Source organism: Babylonia areolata, chromosome 16 (genome assembly GCF_041734735.1).
Source record: "Babylonia areolata isolate BAREFJ2019XMU chromosome 16, ASM4173473v1, whole genome shotgun sequence".
Lineage (NCBI taxonomy): Eukaryota > Metazoa > Mollusca > Gastropoda > Neogastropoda > Buccinidae > Babylonia > Babylonia areolata.
Window position 1 is genome coordinate 23,320,816 of NC_134891.1, and position 23,444 is coordinate 23,344,259.

Consider the following 23,444-nt stretch of genomic DNA (forward strand, 5'->3'; position numbering starts at 1 on the left):
CTTGTTTCAACACCATAATCTTTAACTTATGGACAGAACCATCTGAAGCAATTGCAATAAGATGCGACAGTGAACACTTTTAAGACAGATCAGTGGATGTAATAGGGCTGTGCAGACACAAAATAAAGACCCCTGCCAGAGTCTGCACTTGTGGGTCACGGTTAAGTTTGTGTAATTAAATAAACATTTGTTACTGGAACACTGAAACAACAGGGTTGTTTTCCTTTATAGGAACAAGTGCTATGCAATGGAGAAAGTTACCACCCTTTACTATTTGTTAATCACTGAGGTTAATGTATATCAGTACAACTTAGGGTGTATTCGTGTGCTTCGTTAGGTGCTACTCAACACCACCTGAACAACTCTGCAACAGTGCAGGGTTTCCTCTGGTGCGTGTCCCTCTGGTGACCTAACATTGATCACTTCCTATAAATTGCCAGCAGATGAGCCTGGGTGTGTCTGTGTGAGGGGAACTTTGAAGGAGCAGTTTGCGATTATGCCATCAAACTCCAGGGCATGGATAAACGGGGAACCAGAAAAAAAAAAATCACAAACAAGACTTATAGGTTGTCCAGATACCAAACAAAATTATCTAATAAAAAATTTTTCAAGGTTGGGTAGAGTGGGAGGGAAGATTTTATGGATATACAATGCACACACACACACAAACACAAAGAAATCGAAGGGAACCTATCATGAAATCATTTGCAGGACCACTGGGTAAAAATCATAAACTAGCGCCTGAAGCTAATTCCAACAACAAAACAGACACCACCAATGACACACACCCATGTAGAACCAACAACGACAAAAACACTTTCACAAAAACACACTCTGACAGAACATTGTATGATACAAATCTTTTATTATCCAGAGCATCAAACACCTCAACTTGGCACCCAAGACTTTTCTCCTTTTTTTAATATTATTTTTAGCAAAGTTTGACAACCAAACTGTAGCTAAACGACAGACGATCATTCTCTGCATCGCATGCATCCAAAGCTCTGCACACCAACCAAGCATGCGCTGCATTTAACTGACAGTTACTTGTAGTCTTGCACGCACAAAAGCAATGCACTGGTATCACTTCCATTTTTGAATCTGTCACACACAAAGACAACAACCACCCCCCCCCCCCCAAAAAAAAAAACAACAACAACAAAAAACAAACAAAAAAATCACACAGTACCCAAAGATTAAAAAGCATGCAGAATTTTCGTACACCTCATAAACGAAAACCTGAATAAAGAAAGATAGAAAATATAAAAGACACTTTTGAAATGACCAGCCAGTCATCAAGCTTCGCAAAAAAATTTGCACAACCACATACAAGCACATGAGACCGTTTCTGAATGGGAGGAAAAAACAAACAAAAAAACAAACAAAAAAACAAATCACCAAGTGGTAGACTTGTGACCCGTCTCAGCAGCAGACACTGCCTTGTATCCCCTGACAAACTGAATGTATGCTGTCTTGTCATGTCTCTGTTAACCCTTTGAGCCCTGACCACCGTTTTACCGGTGGGGTGGGGAGGGGTGGCATAATGCCTGGCCACCGGTTGAGCGGTGCGTAAACACTTGTGTCGTGTTTTGCTATTGGTTGACTTATATTGAAGAGCCAACCAGAAAAACCGTAATATTCTGACGCCAGCAAACGCAGTACTAACATTGCGTTGCCCCCTCACCATGAAGCGCGCAGTGTCAACCTGACACGCCTCTTTTGATCAACTGATTCTGCATGCTCAGATTCATTTTCAACATCACTATCTGTAGCAAAATCATCCGATTCAAATTCCACCTCACTATCAGAGTAATCATTGTCATACTCTACTTCCGATAAATCATCAAGCATATCAATTACTTGCTGCGTTGTGTACACTTGTTTTCTCACACGTTTTGTCCCTGATTTCTGCCCTGACGGGCCAGGTTGAGACTCTGCACGCTTCAAGTGTTTACGCACCGCTCAACCGGTGGCCAGGCATTATGTCATTTTTCTCTGCTGCCGGTAAAGCAGTGGTCAGGGCTCAAAGGGTTAAGGACTAAGGAGTGACTCAGCACATTCACCTCACACCAATATGGTGGTCTCCCCACCCCAACCTGCTGGCTTCTGTAGGAGGCAGGTTAACTCAATCAGTACTGATCACTGCTATGACCCATGCTAACAACAAATGTTGTTGTGGTATTGAGAGCCAAATGAGTCAAAGAAAACTGGGGAAAGACATGCTGAACGAGGCCAGCATGGGAACAAGCTGAAGATTAGGGGAGGTGGGAGGGTTACCGTGTTCATAATTCACTGTGCGTCGCCTCCTTCAAAATCAGCTCTCTGCCCCATCCCCTCCCAACGCCCATCCCCATATACACACTCCACAGCCCTCCCAAATGCAAAGGTAAAGAATGCTATGCCAGCATTCCTGAAAAAAAACAACAACACTCACAGCTATGTGTGATTCCTTCAAACACCAACTATGGGTGGGGACAGTTGTGATAGCTGACCTTCAGACAAACACACACACACACACTGCGCAAAAGTTACAACCAAACTCACTCTCCATCCCTCCCTAACTCTACCCCACACCAACACTAACACGCCCACCATCTGGCATTCAGTCATTCTTCATTCCACACATAAAACAAGACGTCATAAATAAGCAGACTCATCACCCACTGCACCCTCTCCAAAACTACCTCACACCCCCACCAGCACAGTCCTCTCTTTCACTCCATTCCCTGTTCACTGCAGTCTACTTCTGCTTCATCCTTTTTCACTGCAACTATCAACACACGACCTGTGAAGTTATTTGACTGGACAGAGCCACACCATCTCGTCTGCATTCACAACAGTCCATGTATGTATTTCCCTTGTCTTATTCATTCAACCAGAATATGTGATAGACTGTTCATGCTTGGGTTTGCCTATAGCACGTTGCCCGCCTGTGCTAAAGGAGTTATGCGGAAGAAACTCAAGGTCAACATGAAACCTTCAAATCGTAAAAATCAAATCATGTTTCTTATCACCCAGCCTACCGCAGAGTGGCCACTTTGAATTATAAAATCACATGAACTCAACATGATGATTATGATCACTCACCATCTTTCTATGAAACTGCAAAGATACTCTCTATTTGAGAAAAAGCTGTGAATAAGTGTTCATTATCATTATTATTAAATAATATCCCTACATAATAATTAGTAATTCAAAATCAGAATGGACAAGATGAAATGAAGAACAAACGATGAAGCTTCTCTCTGTCCGAAGCCTCAGACTATGATCTGTGCATGTGTATGCCTGAACGACGACTGTCTGTCGACTGATGGATGAATCAGATCACATCGACACCACAGATCCTCCACTGAGAAGTGGATAATGTACAACTCCGTTCACGGCCACAAGTGACCCAAAAGTTAAAAGCTGAATCATGTATCAGCAAACAAATGCAACTTACAGACTGATCATTACATTCAAGGTCAGGTGTTCTCATCCGAGTAACACTCGCAAAAAGTTATTATATTTGTACTGATGAAAGTTTAACGTATAGTTGTGATTACCTGCAAAGTATCTGTGTTACATGTAATGTTAAAATGTGAAACAGGCATGACCGCATTCTTTCAACTGAGGTAAAAAAAAAAAAAAAAAAAAAAAAAAAAAAAAGGCAATCAAAAACAATATTACAATCCCAGTCTCCTGCTTCTCCTTAGCGAGAATCCCTCCCAGCAGGTTTGGACGACAGAAGACGACGAAGCACAAAACCATCGCTCATGCCTCATTGTCGTGTATGAACAACATTTCCGACTTGCCCAGCCCCAGTTCTTTTAATGACGGGGGATCCGGGACATCTGCAGTGGGCTGACACTCTAGCACACGACGGGGAAAGTTCGTCACAATCTGGAAATCATCGGGGCACTCCTCGTGGCAAAACACAAAGTAGTACAGGAACTGCACACACAAAATGCAACAGAGCAGTAAGTCTGGTGTCAAACCAGATGATTCTGAGATGGAGTGTGTGTGTGTGTGTGTGTGTGTGTGTGTGTGTGTGTGTGTGTGTGTGTGTGTGTGTGTACATATCTGCTGTTTGTAGTATTGTCTTGGTGAATATTGTATACATATGTGTTGTTTTTTCATGTGCAGAGGCATGTTATTGTGCACTATTTCATGTGAGGTGCTTGCAGCCCACCAGATGGGGAGTTTGCACCATTTTAGTACTACATATTATCATTATAGCACCACAGAAGTACTATAGTATTATTATTATTAATAATATTCACCTTCGCTGGCTATCGCAGGTCGTACACGACCCAGAAGGGTACAAAAACGCAAATATCTCAGCCAATTCTTAATATTTTTCTATGGAATTTCAGAAATGCTTCCTACACCTAAAAGGCCAACTTTTGCCAAAAAATTCATTGACTAGTTAATGAGTAATTAAAGATGGCGTTTTAACTACACACGGACGCTTGTGTGGGTCGTGTATGACCCATGCTTTTTAAAGAGGAAAAAACGTGGTCAACCCTCCAAAGCTCGTGTGGGTCATGCACGACCCATACCTTTTTAATAGTGATTTCAGAAGGTTTAATCTGCAATTAGTGAAGGAAAATAAAGAAGTTTTACTTTCAATAGCCTCACTACCCCACTACTCTCCCACTACCCCCCCCCCTCCCCCAACCCCCCTACCCCGCCACGTCTGTTTCACCTGTCTCCAGCTATAACCCTCTTCCACCCCTTTCTCTAACAGCATGTACCTGTGTGACAGAATATCTTTGATTGTGCGTGTATAGGATGCTATGAGTCATCTCTCTCTCTCTGTGTCTCAGTCTCTCTCTCTATCTCTGTGTGCATAAGTAGGGTTTGTATATATGTGCATGTGGTGTTATGTGTTTGTGTGTGTGATCAGTTGTGTGTGCGTGTGTGTGAGTGTGTGCGTTCCTTTGTTCTTTAGTTTAATGTCTTTTCACTGTAAGTGATATTAGACGAAAAGTGTGTGTGTGTGTATATGTGCGTGCGTGTGAATGCATGAGCATGTGTTTCTTCTGAGTGTATGTGTTTGTGTGAGTCTGTGTGGTCGTGTGCGAGCGCATGTGTGTGTTATCAGTTGTTACGATATGTTTTCCTTTTCTATATTTTGTTATAAGCTTTGGAGGAATGTACAGGTTTTAGTCTCTTTACAAAGTATGGGTCATGCACGACCCACACAAGCTTTGGAGGAATATGCAGCTTTTTGTCTCTTTAAAGGTATGGGTTGTGGATGACCCACATGAGCTTCCGTGTGTAGTCAAAAGCGACAGCCAGCGAAGGTTAAGACTATCAGGAACATAAACATGAAACTGTATGCATTCTCTAAAACTACATATGTTGCTTATAGCTCAGCTGAACATACACATCAAGGCTACTTCAAATTAATCAAACATTCCCAGCAAACCATGACAGTCTGGATTTAACCTCCAGAATCATCATCATCTTCAAACAGATTCACCCCCACCCCACCCATGTCAGACTGGATTTAGTTTTGAGAATTATCATCCTTCTCAAATAGATTCACCCCCCCCCCCCCTACCCCTCCCTTGAAGGGTCTGAATTTACTTTCAAGAATTATCATCACCTTCAAACAGATCCCCCCACCTCTGCCCACCACCTCCACCCCCAAACGTCAAACCTTTCTTTTGTTTTTTCTAATCACTTAACATCTTCACTCCCATCTCACCTTGGAAGACTGGTTTTTGCAGAAGCGTCTTTCCAGTCGCTTGCCATTGGGCGTCTTGAGAACGATGCGGATCGCCTCGGGATCATCCAGCGCAGGTTCCGGCGGGATCTGCTTCACCAGCTCCTCCTTCTGTCTCTCTCGCTCCTGACATTTAATAACAATAATGTATTGTACTCATACGGCGCAAAGTCCCCGTGTAATGGGCTCTAAGCGCCTCACATGAGATGATACATACACAATAGTGTAATACACCACACAAGAACACATAAGGACATAGAAGAGGAAAAACAACATCTATATACACCAGTACAACAACACTATGAATTGGGAGATATGAATATTCGAAGGAAAAAGGCGCAAAATACATTTGTTAAGAAATAGTATTCATCTTTCTCTGTCTATACAGCGTTGTATATCTGTGAGTGTGTTTTGATCTGTGAGGCAGAGAGCAAGCGAGAGACAGAGAGAGAGAGAGAGAGCGAGAGAGAGAGAGAAAGAGAGAGAGATATGGATACAGCGATTTCTAGATTTGGATCAATTATTCCCCCCCCCACCCCCCAGATCCCCTCCCCATACACAGTGATGAACATCTAATAATTACTATAAAAATTACAATAGCCAATTTGTGATACACACACACACACTTACTTGTACTGTTACAGTGTAACAAAGAGAGAGGGAGGGAGGGAGGGAGGGAAGGAGGCAGACAAAAAGACAGTGACACAGAAAGGAAATTTTCTATCTAAAATTACGTTTAAATAACATACTTAACGTGACCCAACTAGTGCAGACTCTGACAGGGGTCTGACATTCCTGTCCTGTGCAAACTACTATCCGCCTATGCGGAGAAAACGAAAGTACTACGGCCGATAACCTCCCGGAAGTACGTAACCTCCCCTTTGTCCCCCTGGCTAGCGCCCTCTTTTTCTGGCAGCCATCACGACTCCTGTTCCTGTGCTCTCCATACGGACAAGTTTTTTTTTTTTATCGTATTTTCTGTCTGTCTGTCGATTCTCTGGCGTTCTTGCCCTGGTTTACTGATCAAGCCTTTTCTGCCCATGATGACCGGGAGTGGGATGGGGCGGGGGGCTCACATGTTCACATCCATTATATAGAAGAATGCTAACACAGAAACACGAAGAGAACAAACAAATGTACGCATGTCAAAACAAAAGGCACACACCATACTCTTGACTCACGGGCAAATAAATATCAATTCCTTGTAATCTGTTCACGGAAACAAAACAAAGCAAACAAGAGAGAGAGAGAGAGGGAGGGAGAACTCAAAATGTTTTCTTTTCTAGGATTAAAATTTTAGGCATAGCCTGTTCTTCCAATCTGTCCTTGAGAGAGACAGAGAGAGAGAGAGAGGAGAGGGGGAGAGAGAGAGAGGGGGAGAGGGAGGGAGACAAAGAAACAGAGAGAGAGAGAGAGAGAGAGAGAGAGAGAGAGAGAGAGAGAGAGAGAGAGAGAGAGAGAGAGAGAGAGAGAGAGACTGACCTCCAGCAACCTCAGCTGTTCTGCTGCCTGGTGCAGTTCCTTCTGTCTCTCTGCCTCCTGCCTGTCCCGTTCCTCCTTCCGCTTCCGCTCCTGTGGCATCGGTGTTTTATTATCATTATCACAGCGCCTTCCGTTCCTGTGGCATTGATGTTTTATTATCATTATCACAGCGCCTTCCGCTCCTGTGGCATCAGTGTTTTATTATCATAGCACCTTCCGTTCCTGTGGCATCGGTGTTTTATGATCATTATCATAGCGTATGATCATTATCACAGCGCCTTCCATTCCTGTGGCATTGGTGTTTTATTATCATTATCACAGCGCCTTCCGCTCCTGTGGCATCGTTGTTTTATTATCATTATCATAGCGCCTTCTGTTCCTATGGCATTGATGTTTTATTATCATTATCACAGCGCCTTCCGCTCCTATGGCATTGGTGTTTTATTATCATTATCACAGCGCCTTCTGTTCCTGTGGCATTGGTGTTTTATTATCATAGCGCCTTCCGTTCCTGTGGCAATGATGTTTTATTATCATTATCACAGCGCCTTCCGCTCCTGTGGCATCAGTGTTTTATCATCATTATCACAGCGCCTTCCATTCCTGTGGCATTGGTGTTTTATTATCATTATCACAGCGCCTTCCGTTCCTGTGGCATTGGTGTTTTATTATCATTATCACAGCGCCTTCCGCTCCTGTGGCATCAGTGTTTTATCATCATTATCACAGCGCCTTCCATTCCTGTGGCATTGGTGTTTTATTATCATTATCACAGAGCCTTCCGTTCCTATGGCATCGGTGTTTTATTATCATTATCATAACCCCTTCCGCTCCTGTGACATCAATGTTTTTATTATCATTATTATAGAGCCTTCCACTCCTGTGGCATCGGTGTTTTATTATCATTAACACAGCGCCTTCCGCTCCTGTGATATTGTTTTATTAACATTATTATAGCCTTCCGCTACTGTGGCACCGTTGTTTTATTATCATCATCATAGCACCTTCTTCTCTTGTGGTATTGTTGTTTTATCAGCTTGTTTTATCAAGTGGCAGATTGCTGAAAGATTTTTTTGACTGTGAACCTCGGATGCCGATAGTGCAGAAAAGCTAGCCAGAGCGAAATCAGCACCAAACTCCCCCAGCCATCTGGCATTAAACTTGCGCTTGACACCCTTTCGCAAGTCCTTCGCCGAGTCTTCATTCTCAGTCTGTTCTGATGGACCAGCTTTTGCCGAGGTGGAAGGCCACACGCGCCAATATTTCAACTGGATTACGTTTCGATGATAACTTGTTCAGAATCTGTGCTAGTACTGCTTTTAGTTGACAAGCAAGTATTCATGCTCTTGCCAGTGCATCAGCGACATTTTCAGCATTTGTTATGGACCGGTGATAGCGTTTTGTGCACTGGGTAAGCGTAGCTGTCTCTGGTATGGGAAGTAACTCTGCTGAACAGGCTTGTCGTCAGCTGGAGCGATCTGCCAGTACTAGTACTTTTTTTTTCAGTGAAAAAGTGTGCGTCATTATGATGGACTAGCAAAAATACTGTGCATCAAAACTGAAATATGTGTCTCATTTACACACATATGTGTATAATAGGGAACACTGCTTTCACTGTTATTGTGTAAACAGGAATTGTAGTTTAATAAACTTGTCTGAGAGAGAGAGAGAGAAAGACGAGAGTGAAAGAGGAGAGTGAGAGAGAGATGGAGAGAAGAGGAGAGGAGAGAGAGAGAGACAGACAGAGAGAGAGAGATGAGAGTGAAAGAGGAGAGTGAGAAAGAGATGGAGAGGAGAGGAAAGGAGAGAGAGAGAGAGAAAGACGAGAGTGAAAGAGGAGAGTGAGAGAGAGATGGAGAGGAGAGGAGAGAGAGAGAGAGAGAGAGAGAGAGAGAGAGAGACGAGAGTGAAAGAGGAGAGTGAGAGATGGAGAGGAGAGGAGAGGAGAGGAGAGAGAGAGAGAGAGAGAGAGAGATGAGAGTGAAAGAGGAGAGTGAGAGATGGAGAGGAGAGGAGAGGAGAGGAGAGGAGAGGAGAGGAGAGAGAGAGAGAGAGAGAGAGAGAGAGAGAGAGAGAGAGGAAGACGAGAGTGAAAGAGGAGAGTGAGAGAGAGATGGAGAGAAGAGGAGAGTGAGAGAGAGAAAGACGAGAGTGAAAGAGGAGAGTGAGAGAGAGATGGAGAGGAGAGGAGAGAGAGAGAGAGAGAGAGAAGGGAAGTGATGAACTGATGTGGGATCATGGTTACCTTTTCCTGGTCGGCCCGTAACGACTCCAGGTAGGCAGCGTCCTGTTCCTGTCTCAGGGTCTGGTTGAACTGCCTCTCTTCTCTGTAAGCAATCTCCCGGCTATCACCACGGTTAACCACTCCGTGCATCGCATCACCCTGCTCTCACTCACTCACACACTCTCTTTCCTTCCCCGTCCCCCCAAAACCATCCCTCGTGTGTGTGCGTAAACTCAGAAATCAATTCATTTGTCGTAAAACCAATCAGAGGAATTATGGAATTACACTAAAACTAAAAACAAAAAAAAGCAGATAAAAGTAATAAATTGTGAGCACAAGCAGGATCCTCCACAAGACCCAGACTGTATGAACTGCGAACATTAAGACACTCACATATATATATATATATCTTGCCAGTTCTGGCTGAAAAAAGCTCAATGGCATGTGTGCAGTGTGTGTGTGTGTGTGTGTGTGTGTGTGTGTGTGAATACATGTGAGTGTGTACTGCATGTTGTACGTGAATACATGTAAATATATGTATGCAAATCTTTCATTGTTAACACCATAAGCTTCCTGTCCGAGAGCTGTGAGCGATGTGCATTATCATAATAACAATTCATTTTTTCATAAACAGTTCTATAAAATCAAGCCGAAGGTAGCTCTAAGCACTTTACAAATCCAGTACTCTAAAATGAATCGAATGAACAAACAAAATGAATTAAATACATTAAAGAACCTTGACCATAAGCGGTCTAGGATGCGCTATCCTTTATACTTATAAACGCACTGTTTACAAGATCCAAGGAGTATTATACACCATCACTGCTTAAAGAATAAAGTGTCCTACCTCTCAGCTCTGGCAGCCACCAGGGAGGCTTCGTTCTCTCTCATCACGCCCTCTATCCTACGCACTAAGTCGGATGGCCCTGTCACATTCATCCAATGAGGATTATAAAATAATGATGATATATGCATATATATATATATATATATATATATAATGCATGTACGTACTTATGTATGTATATGATAACGTACACATACTTGTTCGCACGTCTGTATCATATCTATTCATGTATATTTGTAACTGTACAATGTTGTAATTTAGTTGTGTATTTCCTTCGTGTATACAAATGTGTTTTCATATGAAAGCCATTGTCTGAACTGGATATGAAAGAACTTTCTTTGCAAAAGGGGCGAAAAAGAACAGGGATGGGAGTACCGATACAGCACTGAACCTTGTACTGAGACAAACCAAAATGCCTTCACACACACACACACACACAAAAAGTCATTCACATGCAAGTTATCACTGGGTTTTCAGGATGGAACACGACCTGATGTCTGTTTCAAACCAGTCTTAACAAATCAAGTTAAGCAAACTCATCTCGAACATACACCCACCTCCCCTCTCCCTCCATGTCTATGCACATGTGCACCCACACACTCAGACATTTGCTAAGGCACCAAATACACACACAAAAACAAAAAAGACAATCTCACCACACAATCTTCACTACTCACCTATGGGCCCTTCAATGCGGGCTACAGCGGTCATACGGTTCTCTCTCAACACTATCAAACCTAGGAATGGATACGTGTTCTCCTTGAGCGCCTGGGACACTGGAACCAAGGAACATGCACCTGTCAACCCCTACCAACACTTGTCATCTCGAGTTGTATTGTACTGTACACCTGTCAACCCCTACCAACACTTGTCATCTCGAGTTGTATTGTACTGTACACCTGTCAACCCCTACCAACACTTGTCATCTCGAGTTGTATTGTACTGTACACCTGACCTGTCAACCCCTACCAACACTTGTCATCTCGAGTTGTATTGTACTGTACACCTGTCAACCCCTACCAACACTTGTCACCTCCAGTTGTATTGTACTGTACACCTGTCAACCCCTACCAACACTTGTCATCTCCAGTTGTATTGTACTGTACACCTGTCAACCCCTACCAACACTTGTCATCTCGAGTTGTATTGTACTGTACACCTGTCAACCCCTACCAACACTTGTCATCTCGAGTTGTATTCTACTGTATTACTTTTTGTCGCAACAGATTTCTGTGTGCAAAATTCAGACTGATCCCCCTGGGGGGATCAAAGTGGATTTTTTCAACAGAATTTTGCCAGGGACTGTCCTTTCATTGCCATGGGTTGTTTTACCTGTCCCAAGTGCATGCTCTGCATGGGATCCCGGTTTATCGTTTCATCCAAATGATTAGCACCTGGACCATTACCCATGGCCTATTGGAGGGGGGGGCAGCAAATATCCCATTCCAAGTCCATGTACAGGACTCAAGCCCATGGAAACTCTATTCGTCTATGTACAGGACTCAAGCCCATGGAAACTCTATTCGTCTATGTACAGGACTCAAGCCCATGGAAACTCTATTCGTCTATGTACAGGACTCAAGCCCATGGAAACTCTATTCTTAGTATGGTGCATCATCACTGGGCCAGTATTCCACATACAATGAAGAAAATGTCCGTAGCAAAGCCATTTGTCAGAAGCACACCAATTTTTTATTCCACAAAATACACAGAATTATAAACAAACTGCATCATGCACTAACACAAAACGCACACTTTTTTTTTTTTTTTTTTTTTTAATAGAAAAAGTAAGTTAAACTTTGTTTACACATGTATACACACACAGATCTACAGCAACCATAAGCTTCCATCTGATACACTGAAAGGAAGCACTGATATAAATTTAAAATCTCAAATACACACACAAATCAACAACTATAAATCTACAAACTTCCATCTGAAATATTAATGAGAAGCTCAAACTGTATATATATGTCTCTCTCTCACAAACATAAAGATCAACAGTAGGGGGGTTGTATTATAATCCCTGTTTGGTAACAAAAACATATTTACCATGTCAGACTGATGTAAACTAGGCCTTGTCAAATTGATGCAAACTAGGCCTATTAGTATTAGGCCCAGTTTACATCAGTCTGACATAGTATAGTACATGACCTCAAGTATAAATTCACAAACTTCCACTTGAAATATCAATAAATAAGCTTAAAAAAAATACAAATCTTAAGAGAGCTCAACTCTCCTGTCTCCCCCCTCTCTTTCCCATTCTCTCATACACACTGAACAGCTATAAACTTCTACCTGAAATACAAATAAGCAGCACAGATAATAATGCGATAGTTATCAAGGCAATCAACAAGCATCTACTTACCCCCAAATCTACAATCTACACGTACAGTCTAGCAACACAAACCTCTGTAACCCTCCGGGCTGCCTGTGTTGCAGGCCCAGAACAGCAGGCGGGAGTTGAAAAAGTTTGTCACCTCTGAGTTACAGAGCGTGTTCCGACAGAAACTGTCTGTGTCCTGGTGGTCATCACCATGGAGATAAACCAACAGAAACCTAAGTTCCCGTTTGGCGTCATTCAGTGCCTGTGGACAGACGACAAAAGAAGAAGAAAGTAAATGAGGTTCATAAACTGTTGAATTGTAGCACCAACTGAACAAATTACACAGTAAGAGCAGAGTCTAGCGGGTTGTAGTTTTGCTTATTCTAATGGGTAAGGGTGACAGGTTTTTGTGAATACTGAAACATTTGTGACCTGGGTCCAAACTCAGTCAACCCTATGTCCAAGCAATGATAAGGCATCGAAAAAACGTTTCACTGAAATTGTTTCCAGATTCCTTGACTTGCATAAACCACAAGCAAAGAGAACTTACTTCTACAGTATTTCCGGCTGTGTCCACGCTTGTCAATTTGGGGGAAATACCAGTCGATTTCCGTATATTTTCTGCATTTTTCTGTATCAGTATCGAAGGGAAGGCTGTAAGCTCCCTAGGGTTGAATGGGTTAATTAAATGAAGTGCATGTCATCATACAAAACAAAGTTAAACAAAGTGTTGGGTTTCTTTGTTGTTTTTTGTACCGTTTTTGGGGGGGATTCACCAAAATATCAATACAGAAGTCTGGACAACATGGAAAAACAAGATAAAAGAATACTCTATTATCTCTAAAATAGAGAAACTACTGACACACTTAGTGACAAGAATGTGACACAAGCATATGCCCCTACAGAACAAGACAAAAGTCCCACCATGCCCCCAACATTCCAAACACCACCACCCGCTCACAGAAAATGCACACCCAACACTGTGCAACTGCTAGTGACTGTGAGCCAGCCCTGACCTGACTGTAGGTTCCCTGGTAGAAGACTGGGTGGGTCAATCCGTACTTGGTCTCAAAGCTGCTGATGAACCTCATCACATCCCCCAGAGGGTCTGTAACGTCTGCAACAGGATGACCACAGTGACTGAACTCGCCTTATATTTCATCTACCAGTTTTGAGGGGTTATTTTATATTTATTTGGGGGGGGGGGGGGGGCGGGGCGGGGGGTGGGGTGGGGGGGGGGGTTGTTTTTAAAATAACCATGTCATTCAAGTGAACAGGTTATATTTCTTTTTTTTTTTTTTTTTTTTTGGGGGGGGGGGGATCTTTATTTTTGGTTTGTTAAATTGTTGTTACAGGTATGTTCTTGTTTTCATGGATTAAAGGACCTTTAATGTGTGTATATGATCTGCATGCATATGCACGCAGAAAGCCTTCACGCACTAGCGCTGTATCAATGTCTAAAGAAAAAAAAAAACCAGAAGAAAATACCAGAAATATCCTCTGCTCCAATCACCTCTATTGTGCTTCATTGAATTGTTTATTGCCCACTACCTGACAAGTGTTAAATTCACTTTTCTTTCTATGTTCACTGGTCAAAACAATACTACTTAAACATTAACTGTCACACAGACATGACTTGAACGGTATGCTTTGTTAAGATGTCACTTTCTGCCAGGTAACACAAACAGAACTCACAAAAAACAGGCATACTTACGTCGACGAGGATCCGGCCGTAACAACCGAACTGCAACAGAAAGCAACAACATATCACAAGAACTGCCAGTTTTCTCTCTCTCCCCACCCCCTACCATCCCTTAACCCCTAGGCTGCCTATATGACGAGATAACTCGTCATGGCAAGTATGTATGCTTCGCTGCCACAATGACAAGATAACTCGTCATCGAAATATTCTGACTTTTCCCTGCTTTGCGTTCAGTTCGTTGACAAAAATGCTGGTAGCTTTAGCTTGGGGAATCTTTCTGGATTCTATTCATAGCTAGAAACCCCATCTATGTCATGAGGCAGTCCTTTATTTGAACGTTTTGGTTGGGTTACTGTCCAAGTGTTTGCCTGGCTCCTCTCCTCGCTCGCTCAACAAAATGTCGGACTGACGCCGTGCTCAAGACATGCGATCGTTGTGAACAAAATCAACCAAAATTGCTTTCTTTTACTGATGCTCAGAAAGAATTGAAGTGTAAACTCGAAGAAGACAGTGATGAACATTTATTGGACGATTTGATAGAAAATAAAGGGAGCAATCAAGAGAGTGGCCAAGTTACGACTTTCAGTGAGTGATGCCGGCTGTGCAAACCTTAGCAGACGACAGAAAGTGACTGAACAGGACAGTGTGAGCAATTTCTTGGCACTCAGCCAGCGCGGTCTGATGAGAACTGGATAAAGTGACCGTGTGAGAGAGGTGAAGAGGAGGGGGATGGAGACTGAGGGGGCGTGGCCTCTCATCCACATTATCACTTGGAGAAGTCACAATGCATTGTATATCTATCTCTTTTTAATTTTTTTTAAATTTTTTTTTTTATTGTGGTTGTTCTAGTATGATTTTTGTGTATGCAGATATCCATTTATCCAGAAAATATGATATTTTAGTGCAAATTACCTGACTAATGTTAGTAATGCACAAGTTGAAAATGTGACAAAAAAACAACACTGATTTCAAAACAACAGCATGTCACTAAAAAATATGAAAAAAATGGGGAAAAATCTTATGTTTTGTGTTCTTTATTCATTTACCTTTCAGAAAATATATACTTTTATGGGTCTTTCTCCAATAACAAAGAGCACAGAATTTTTGAAAATGTATACCCATTTTTTATGAAAAACGCTGGCAAATAGATTTCACTTAAATCTTATTTTCCTGGCAGCGAAAGGGTTAATCAAGCAAATGACTTCAGATTAGTTTCTTTAAATTGTTCTTTTGGGGTGGGGTGGGGTGGGGAGGGGTGCAGAGGGGAGGGGGGATGCAGGGGGGGGGAGATGATTGAGAGAAAAACTTGTATTTTGAAAGACTGTCAAATATCAACATTGTGTAGGGGCTACTGAATAACACACAGTAAAATATCAACACTGTATCAATGTATGGCTATGTCATACTTTGTCTACAGAATAATGTCCACATAGCATAACATCTACAATATTATACTGATCCCTGTCAATAAAACAGGAAACATTTGGGTAAATTTCACCATTTATGTTTTTTTGGGGAGGACCAGGGGGAGGGGGTGTAATTAAGGGAACTGAATTTCTGCTGTTCATCAACATTACACAACAAAGATCCTGTCCCTTATCCTGTTTGTCTTCTCTGTGTCTGTTTTCTCTTCTTTTCCTAGCTCCTCAAAAAAGAATCAGAAACTGACTTGGTCATCAAATTTACAGAACCACTTCTCACTGACTTTCTAACGCTCTGCACTGAAAAGGAATGAACAAAACCCACAGTGAGATGAAAGACACTGCCAACATACAAAGCAACCTTTTTAGCAATTTTGATCCTATTCATCACAAACTACCCTCCCTCATCCACATCCAGGCTGGGGAATTGTCCAGGAGAGTTTCCTCTGAAAATCGGCCGGTGATACAGGGGCTGCCTTAGGCCTCTGGTTGGGGTGCAGGGGCAATGCCCTGTTGTTGGGTCCAGGAGCGCAACCCCCCCCTCCCCCTTTGAAAATGAAAATAGTGATTTTTAAGGGGTTTTAGGCCTCTCCTGAAAGCTTAAACAATAACGCAGTTTCTTCTCTGACCCCCCAAAATCTTTTTCCTCTGAAAAAAAATTTCTTTCCCGCTGAAATCATCTGCTCTTCCACTGAAAATAGTGGATCCACTGAGACTTCATCAGCCTGCATATCCCCAGACATAATTTGAAGACCACTAATATAACATTCAAAAATTCTTACATAAATCCTGTTGTTCAAAGAAAATTTCAAAGTCTCATCAGTCAATTAATCAGAGACGGAACAAGTCTGGACAACCACAGCCGGGGACATAAACATTATCATAATAATGTAATGAAGTGAGACCCACAAGAACAAAGTTTGCCTGAAAAACGTAATTAATTGTTACCCCTGTTTTAATTGCTGGAAGTCTGAAGGTAGATGACAACAATATAGCCTTGCTTCACTCACTCTTTTTTGTTTTTTTCTCTGTCAAAATTTTGTTTTTGCCTTTGGAAAAGTTTGTGAAAGCATTCTAACAATCTGCTGACATGATGGGTAATTTTCTTTTGGCTTCCACATGCGAATGAGGGATTGGTACCAAGACACAAAAGACAATTAGCACATAACCACTCTCATCTTGCTGTTTCTCAGCCTGCAAAAATGTAGCAACGTCCCTCCAATACTGAGGAAACTAACAAACAAGATGACGCAGACACCAGCACTCACAGAAAAACCTGAAGATGTCGAAGATGGTGGAATAGAAGAAGCGGAAAGGAAAGAACAACCAGTAGGAGCTCCACTGGATCAGGCCTTGAGGCTGGACCCGTCTGGGGACGGCAAACACCCTGCAACACAAACACCTCCACATGGAGACGCTACCTGCTCATAGTTTCTTATTTCTGAATTCAGGCTGTTATTTGTTATAAGGCAACTTATCAATCAGGGTTCCCAGGTGGTGGGCATGAAGCCAAAAAAGGACCTTTAAAGGACTTTATAAGGACCTCAAATCAGTTTAAAAGGACCTTTGCCGACATGACTTTACAGTACACCCCAATCTATTTGACATGCAGAACAGCAGACACTTACCTCTCATAAACGGAAGAACAGCTAATCCCATTTGACTGTCGTATTTAGTCTTTGCAATTCACGTCACTGTAGGCTAGGCCTAAGCAAAGCAGCAGCAGCAGGCGTGACTCACAGCCACTGTACCACGCTTCGCGTCTGCCACCGAGCAGAAAGCGCACTACTGTTAGGGCCTAGGCCTATAGGCTGTATCCTCCTACAGTAAGTACTGAGTTTCAGACGATCGCGTCGGCATCTTTCAACGCGCTTTGCAACTTGCGGTTTTGGTGTCGAAGGTGTTTCAGTTTCGTTCTCAAGTCTCTTTCTCTTCATAAAACAGGACTTAACAGTACCTTTCAAAAATTAAAAGGACCTCCTGATGAGTTAAAAGGACCAACTTGCTGAATCAAAGCACTTAAAAGGCCTTTTGACCAAAATCCAATTCCTAAGGACTTGAAAGGACCCTACGAACCTTGTCAATTCTTTGTCCACCAATGCCACCACCCTTGGCTGTGGTAGAGTTGAAGGTTAACACCCACCAGCTTTCTTCCTAAAGTTTTATACAGCATTCGTCTTGTCACCATCGGTGACAACATATGTTCCGTCACTGTCACTGGTCCCCAAATCTGGTTTGGTCACAGGGGTGCTGCACTGAGGAATGCATCACCTACATCCTCCATTTCACTGTTTCCTTTTACCCTGCACTGTTCCCTGTAGGACTGTCTTGGACAGCCTGTCAGATAATGTCACTGGCCACACCCTATCATTTTTCTTTTTAAAATTTTGGTCAGTGGGTCTTCATAAGGATCAATGTGCTGGTGTTTCTCCTGACTCTTTCATTTGTCATGTGGTCTTGATTATCCTGAAGCATTGTCGCATTTTATTTCCACAGATTTGATCTTCCTCTATTGTAAGAGTGCAAGACTTGCATTCACACTTCACAAGAAAACAGAGAAAAAAAAGGGTGTGTTTATACATCAGAACATGAATAAATAAAAGGGAATCTAAAATTTCCAAGCATCCAATGCTGTTATGAATCAAGCGCTTAGACATTCAATTTCAAAGTTATTGTCACTGTGGGGTAGGCAAGGAGAAAGAGGGTGGGTGGGTGGAAGGGGTGGGCCAGGAAACATGGGAGCAAAACCTCTTTCTCTCAGTTTCTGTCATAGGAATCCAGTCCACAGACTTTAAAAACAGTCTGACATTCAGCTGAATAACTCGGTAAGCAGCCGCATTTTCCAAGACTTAAGAGCCGTAGTTCTAAAAAGCTAAATATAAATATGACCTATTTTACTTCAAGTCTGAAAGGTCCATTACTGCATAACCGGCAAACAATGAAGCGTGGTCATGGACCAAAGATTCACCTTTGATTGACAGGGTGTGTATTGACCTGTGGTTCCCTCTCCATCTCTCTGTTCCTGGAGTTCTGTTGAGCAAACACCTGTGGAACCCCCTCCCTCTCATTGAACGTATCTTGCACTGCTGCCTGCACAGTTTCAACAACACTGACACTGTACAACTCTATTCAACTTTCTGTAAGATAAAAAAAAAAAAAAAGAAAAAAAAAAGAAGAGACCAAAAAAAAGAGAAAAGAATTCATCTGTCACCCACTCACAAAGAATAAAATTATGACCCACAACAGCACAATACTATGCTGCTGTGCAAGGTGTAAATCAACAAGTCACATTTTGTTCATCTTCCCTAACTCCAAAAACCTATAAACATATTAATCACATCTGAAAATGTCCAATAAAAATAACAAATAAATGAAGTAAACTTGCAACCCAAACTGCACAAGCACACATGTACACACACATACAGGTAAGAGAAAGTGACCTCTCCACTTCCCTTTCCCAGAGTTCCACAAACCTCAATATTCCATGAATGCCGTTCCAAGATACCTCGACATCTGTTCATGTCCTCGATTCCAGTTAGATCCTGTACCAACATCACAAGTAGCCATCAGTATCATTCTGATATCAACCTATGCAGATTCAGAACCCATCCAGTCACTGCATTAAAACATCTTACCCAGGAGATGTGAGAAGAAACTGACACTGGGGGTGGTAGAGGTGTGAGACAGTATCAATCAATCAAACCTTTCATTCCCGACTGCGGCAAATGTCCAGCCACTCATTTGCATACGCTTACTTCATTGCAAATTGTGACTGCCTTGCTGAGTGTTAGAAGCAATATCTCAGCAAGATTTGGCTCGATTTTGATAGCAGTTTTCTTACGTTTTGTTAAGCAAAAAACTGCTGAGCATGTCAACATGTACACTGTACAGACAAAGTGCCTAAAATTTTGTTTGATTTTCGTCACAAAGTCGATATCAGAAACTAGGAAAACATGAAAGAAAACAAAAGCAATGTTGTTATTGATCAACTGAAGTGATTCTGGGTATCCTGGTGATGATTACAAGCTACAAGGCACATCAACAGGAAAGAAGCAGGGTTGTGTTAGAAGTAGATATAGAAAAAACCCAATATTTTATCTTGAAAACTTCATTTTGCGGTTTCCATTTATAATGAAATACCTCCAGATGAAAGCTTTGAGCCAAAATACTGTTTACAGTGAGCTTTTAGGTTGTACTATTGTGTGATACTGATAGTGTTTGTGGGTGTTTGGGTGGGAGGGGTATGTGCATGGGTGTATACATATGTGTTTATGCATGTGTATAAAACAACATGATAGTCGAGAACACAATATAACTGCACTTGGTTGTTGTGAGTGTAACTTATACACTTGCTGATATTCTAGCATCATTTCCACCCATATACTAAACAAACTTGAATTTTCTTCTTTCTTTTTTTTCCACAATATTTTTGTGGCGGTTTTTTTTTTTCTCTCCTAAAACTCTGAGTTATCTTCCCCTGATTTGGACTTATCTCACCGGTTATCCTTATTGGCACTTATCTCATTGGTCATCCTATCAACATGGAAATTATGATAATTATAACCCATATTCTCCACAAATTTCCATTTCAAACATATACTTAAATTACATACTTTTGAGCATAATTCTAATTTTAGTTGTTTTGGGTGTTTTTTTTGGTTGTTGTTGTTTTTAGAGGTTGGAGATTATTTTGCAAATATCACAAATAGTACCAGAAGTGAGAGGGTTAAACAAATACAGTAGTTGAGGAAAATAAGTGCTGGTCAACAAATGTCCCATCTAAATGGTATGTACAATTCTTGTACAATTCTTTAACTCTATGTGTATCCAACCTGTCATTTGTCATCATCTGTCCGACTCTATATAAGTTTCTAGCATGTATTTGTACAGCAATTTTCAGTAATTTGTCAGGCAAGAAAGGAGGTGCAAAAGAATGAATATATATTATACATGTCATTTAAATACAATGCAGACATGAAACACAATTGCAGCTGGTGTGGATCTGTCATGAAACTGAAAGACAACTCTAGGCATGCTGAAATAGGAGAGGACAAACAATGGGACAAAAAATAGACAACAATGAGAGAGGGAAAAGGTATCTGCAGGCAACATGTATGCCGGCCGAGTCAGATGACATGAATCATTTACCCCTTTGTCATTGCCTCTTGACCCTTCAATGACACTTGACCCAAAACACACCAGACAATTCAAATATCTTTTACTATTTTTACAGTGTGTGCACACACATGTACACATAGGAGCAACTGAGAGAGACAGAGAGAGGGAGGGGGAGGGGGAGGGGGGGGGCAAGGGGGGGGGGGAGAGAGAGAGAGAGAGAGAGAGAGAGAGAGAGAGAGAGAGAGAGAGAGAGAGAGAGATGGACCCAACACACAGAGTGTTTAATATCTAAATCAACACACATCAAAATAGTCATTAGTAATGACACATACACAAACTTTCTTGTACTGTTATAGTGTAAACAGTACTCTGTCTCACTCTCAGTCTCTCACTGCCTGTGTTCATAAATCATTACAAATACAGATCTGTTTCAGTTTACGAAATATAAAATTAATCTTTACCAAATTCGTCAGCTTACTTTACTTGGTCTCACAATTTTCAAAATCCTTCAAGTTTGCTGTAATGATCATAAACATCTAAAACAAGCAAAAGTAAAACTAATGTTAGATGATACATATTAATTATTATACAGTTCAGTTCACAGCAATTTAAAATCTTAAAAATGAGACCCGTTATTTTACTTAGTCAAGAAACACTGTGGTAAAATTCCTGAAAAATATATGTTTGATTAAAGAAAATATTTTCATAGACATTGTATGAAAAAACACATTGACAATGTGATTCCAACTATGTGGCAAGTGCTGTCCAAATTATTGCATAACAATGAAGAATATATTGTAATCGAAGAAACTGTCACTTGTCAATGTTTAAAAACATTCATTGGACCTTGCTCGTCAATCTATTTAATTAGTATTTATCGGTATTAAATTATGGATATCATTCCATTGTAATTCATTTCTTTGGCCACTCACGTCAGCGAATACTGACACTAATGATAGCCCTTTGATGCAAGGAGCGTGAACTTGCAGTAACAATCGAGTTCTTCGATGTGCAATATATCAACGACTATTCATATATCGTCAATTCACAGACGATCATATATATCAAAATGTTTACTGTCACAAATTATGTCAGTAAAATGAAACATTAGAGACATTTTTACCTGGAACTGGACCAGTTTCTCCGTTTGCTCGTGAGACAGATCGTCGGCATCAGCCATCTTGATGTGAAATTAACTTCCGTTGCAAAGCGCCACCGCATATTTACTTCCGGTCTTTTTACACGTGTGAGCAGACGACTTGTTCAAGACGTAATGTTTGATTGTTTTCAAGTTTCATGTTTTCTTCCATTCTTTTAGTTTGAAATGTGTGATATTTTATCCGTTTCGAAATAAGGTGGATAGGAAAATTTTTTAGTCTTGCTTTGTCGGAGGTGTGTGTTCGCATGATGATTTAACAATCATTCGTTTCTGATATTGTGATGCACGTTCACATTCACAGATACAGTAAACGTCATCGTTCATTAAATGAATCACGGATACAGTGACAGCGTTATTAGTGTAAAAATACTCCGTCAAACTATATCATGAGCTTGCACTCGTTATAACTGTAAAAAACATATTATTTTTTTCTGGGACTGCTTTGAATATTTTTTTTAAATACTGAATTTGACACAAGAATAACGACCATCAAGATTATTAGCAAATATGAATGTGATGAAAACTGTAATATTCAGTGCACAAAATTTGATTTGTTGTTGTTGTTGTTGTTTACTTTAAACATACCCAGATACAGGTTCACCATATAATGTGATCATGAATAATATATAACAAACATGCAGTCATTAGGGGGTGTGGGGGTGGGGAGGGGGACAAAAAAACCACAACATTATGAATGGAAAAAGCATTCATGTTTGCAAAGGATATACATGTCTGAACATTACACTCACAGGCAAGGTAAGAATTCTTGCTTGACCAGCTGCTTAAGATCAACAAAATTATCAAAATGGTGCAGTTGGACTGGTCTAGTGAAAGTACCCATGCCACATCTCTGCTAGATTTTTTTGTTCTTTGTTGCAGGTGACATCATGTAACATGCTTGCATAGGGTTTATGAATCAATGAGATGTCAGTATCACCTCACTCACCCAACCTCCCTCTGCCACCTTTGTGTGTGGGTCAGTCAGTAGACTTGACACCACCTTGAACGGTTGACTGGTTTAAAAGGTAGCAGGTTTGTGCAATACAGGGATAACTGGTGCCTATAGATATATTGACTGGTAATACACATGAGATTGGATTAATTTGAGCACTAATAAGAGCATTTTGATTTGAATTCCTGCCTTATGATATTGTTACAATGTGTTGTTCTTCCAGGTGACGTCAGGTGAGGTCATGAACCTGTCACAGCCAGTCAGGTGGTTACTGGTGGTGGTGTGTGTGGTGGAACTGCTGGGTGTTGCCATAGCAACTCTCTCCAAGAGTGACAAGGGCAAGAAGAAGAAAAATGATGAGGTATGGCATTTCTTCACTCGGATATATTTATGCGCGGTGGATCATGTTAAACACATAGGTGAAGATAGTACTTGTATATCTACATTGTATATATTGCTTTTCACACACACATACAGACACACACATACATACACACTAT

General features: G+C 41.3%; 2 protein-coding genes across 3 annotated transcripts in view; one reads left to right on the top strand and one right to left on the bottom strand.

Moving 5' to 3' along the window:
- Nucleotides 1–840: 840 nt before the first annotated feature.
- On the bottom strand, nucleotides 841–22,044 carry LOC143291243 (FAS-associated factor 2-like). The gene is made up of 13 exons (XM_076601031.1): nucleotides 21,957–22,044; nucleotides 19,189–19,257; nucleotides 18,684–18,805; nucleotides 16,984–17,102; nucleotides 14,307–14,336; nucleotides 13,609–13,709; nucleotides 12,677–12,854; nucleotides 10,944–11,042; nucleotides 10,267–10,345; nucleotides 9,441–9,522; nucleotides 7,196–7,285; nucleotides 5,696–5,839; nucleotides 841–3,933 (listed from the first exon to the last, which is right to left on the bottom strand). The coding sequence occupies exons 1-13, from the start codon at nucleotides 22,011–22,013 to the stop codon at nucleotides 3,754–3,756; spliced, it is 1,350 nt and encodes a 449-aa protein (XP_076457146.1). The 5' UTR covers nucleotides 22,014–22,044; the 3' UTR covers nucleotides 841–3,753.
- Nucleotides 22,045–22,061: 17 nt separating this feature from the next.
- Nucleotides 22,062–23,444, top strand: part of LOC143291244 (chitinase domain-containing protein 1-like) — a 212,568-nt gene continuing 211,185 nt past the window's right edge. For both annotated transcript variants that reach the window (XR_013056487.1, XM_076601032.1), the window contains exons 1-2: nucleotides 22,062–22,103; nucleotides 23,168–23,305. Coding sequence is in view for 1 of the 2 variants with exons in the window: in XM_076601032.1 (XP_076457147.1) it covers nucleotides 23,186–23,305 (120 nt within the window). In the remaining variant the exon portion in view is untranslated. The remainder of the gene's footprint in view (nucleotides 22,104–23,167; nucleotides 23,306–23,444) is intronic.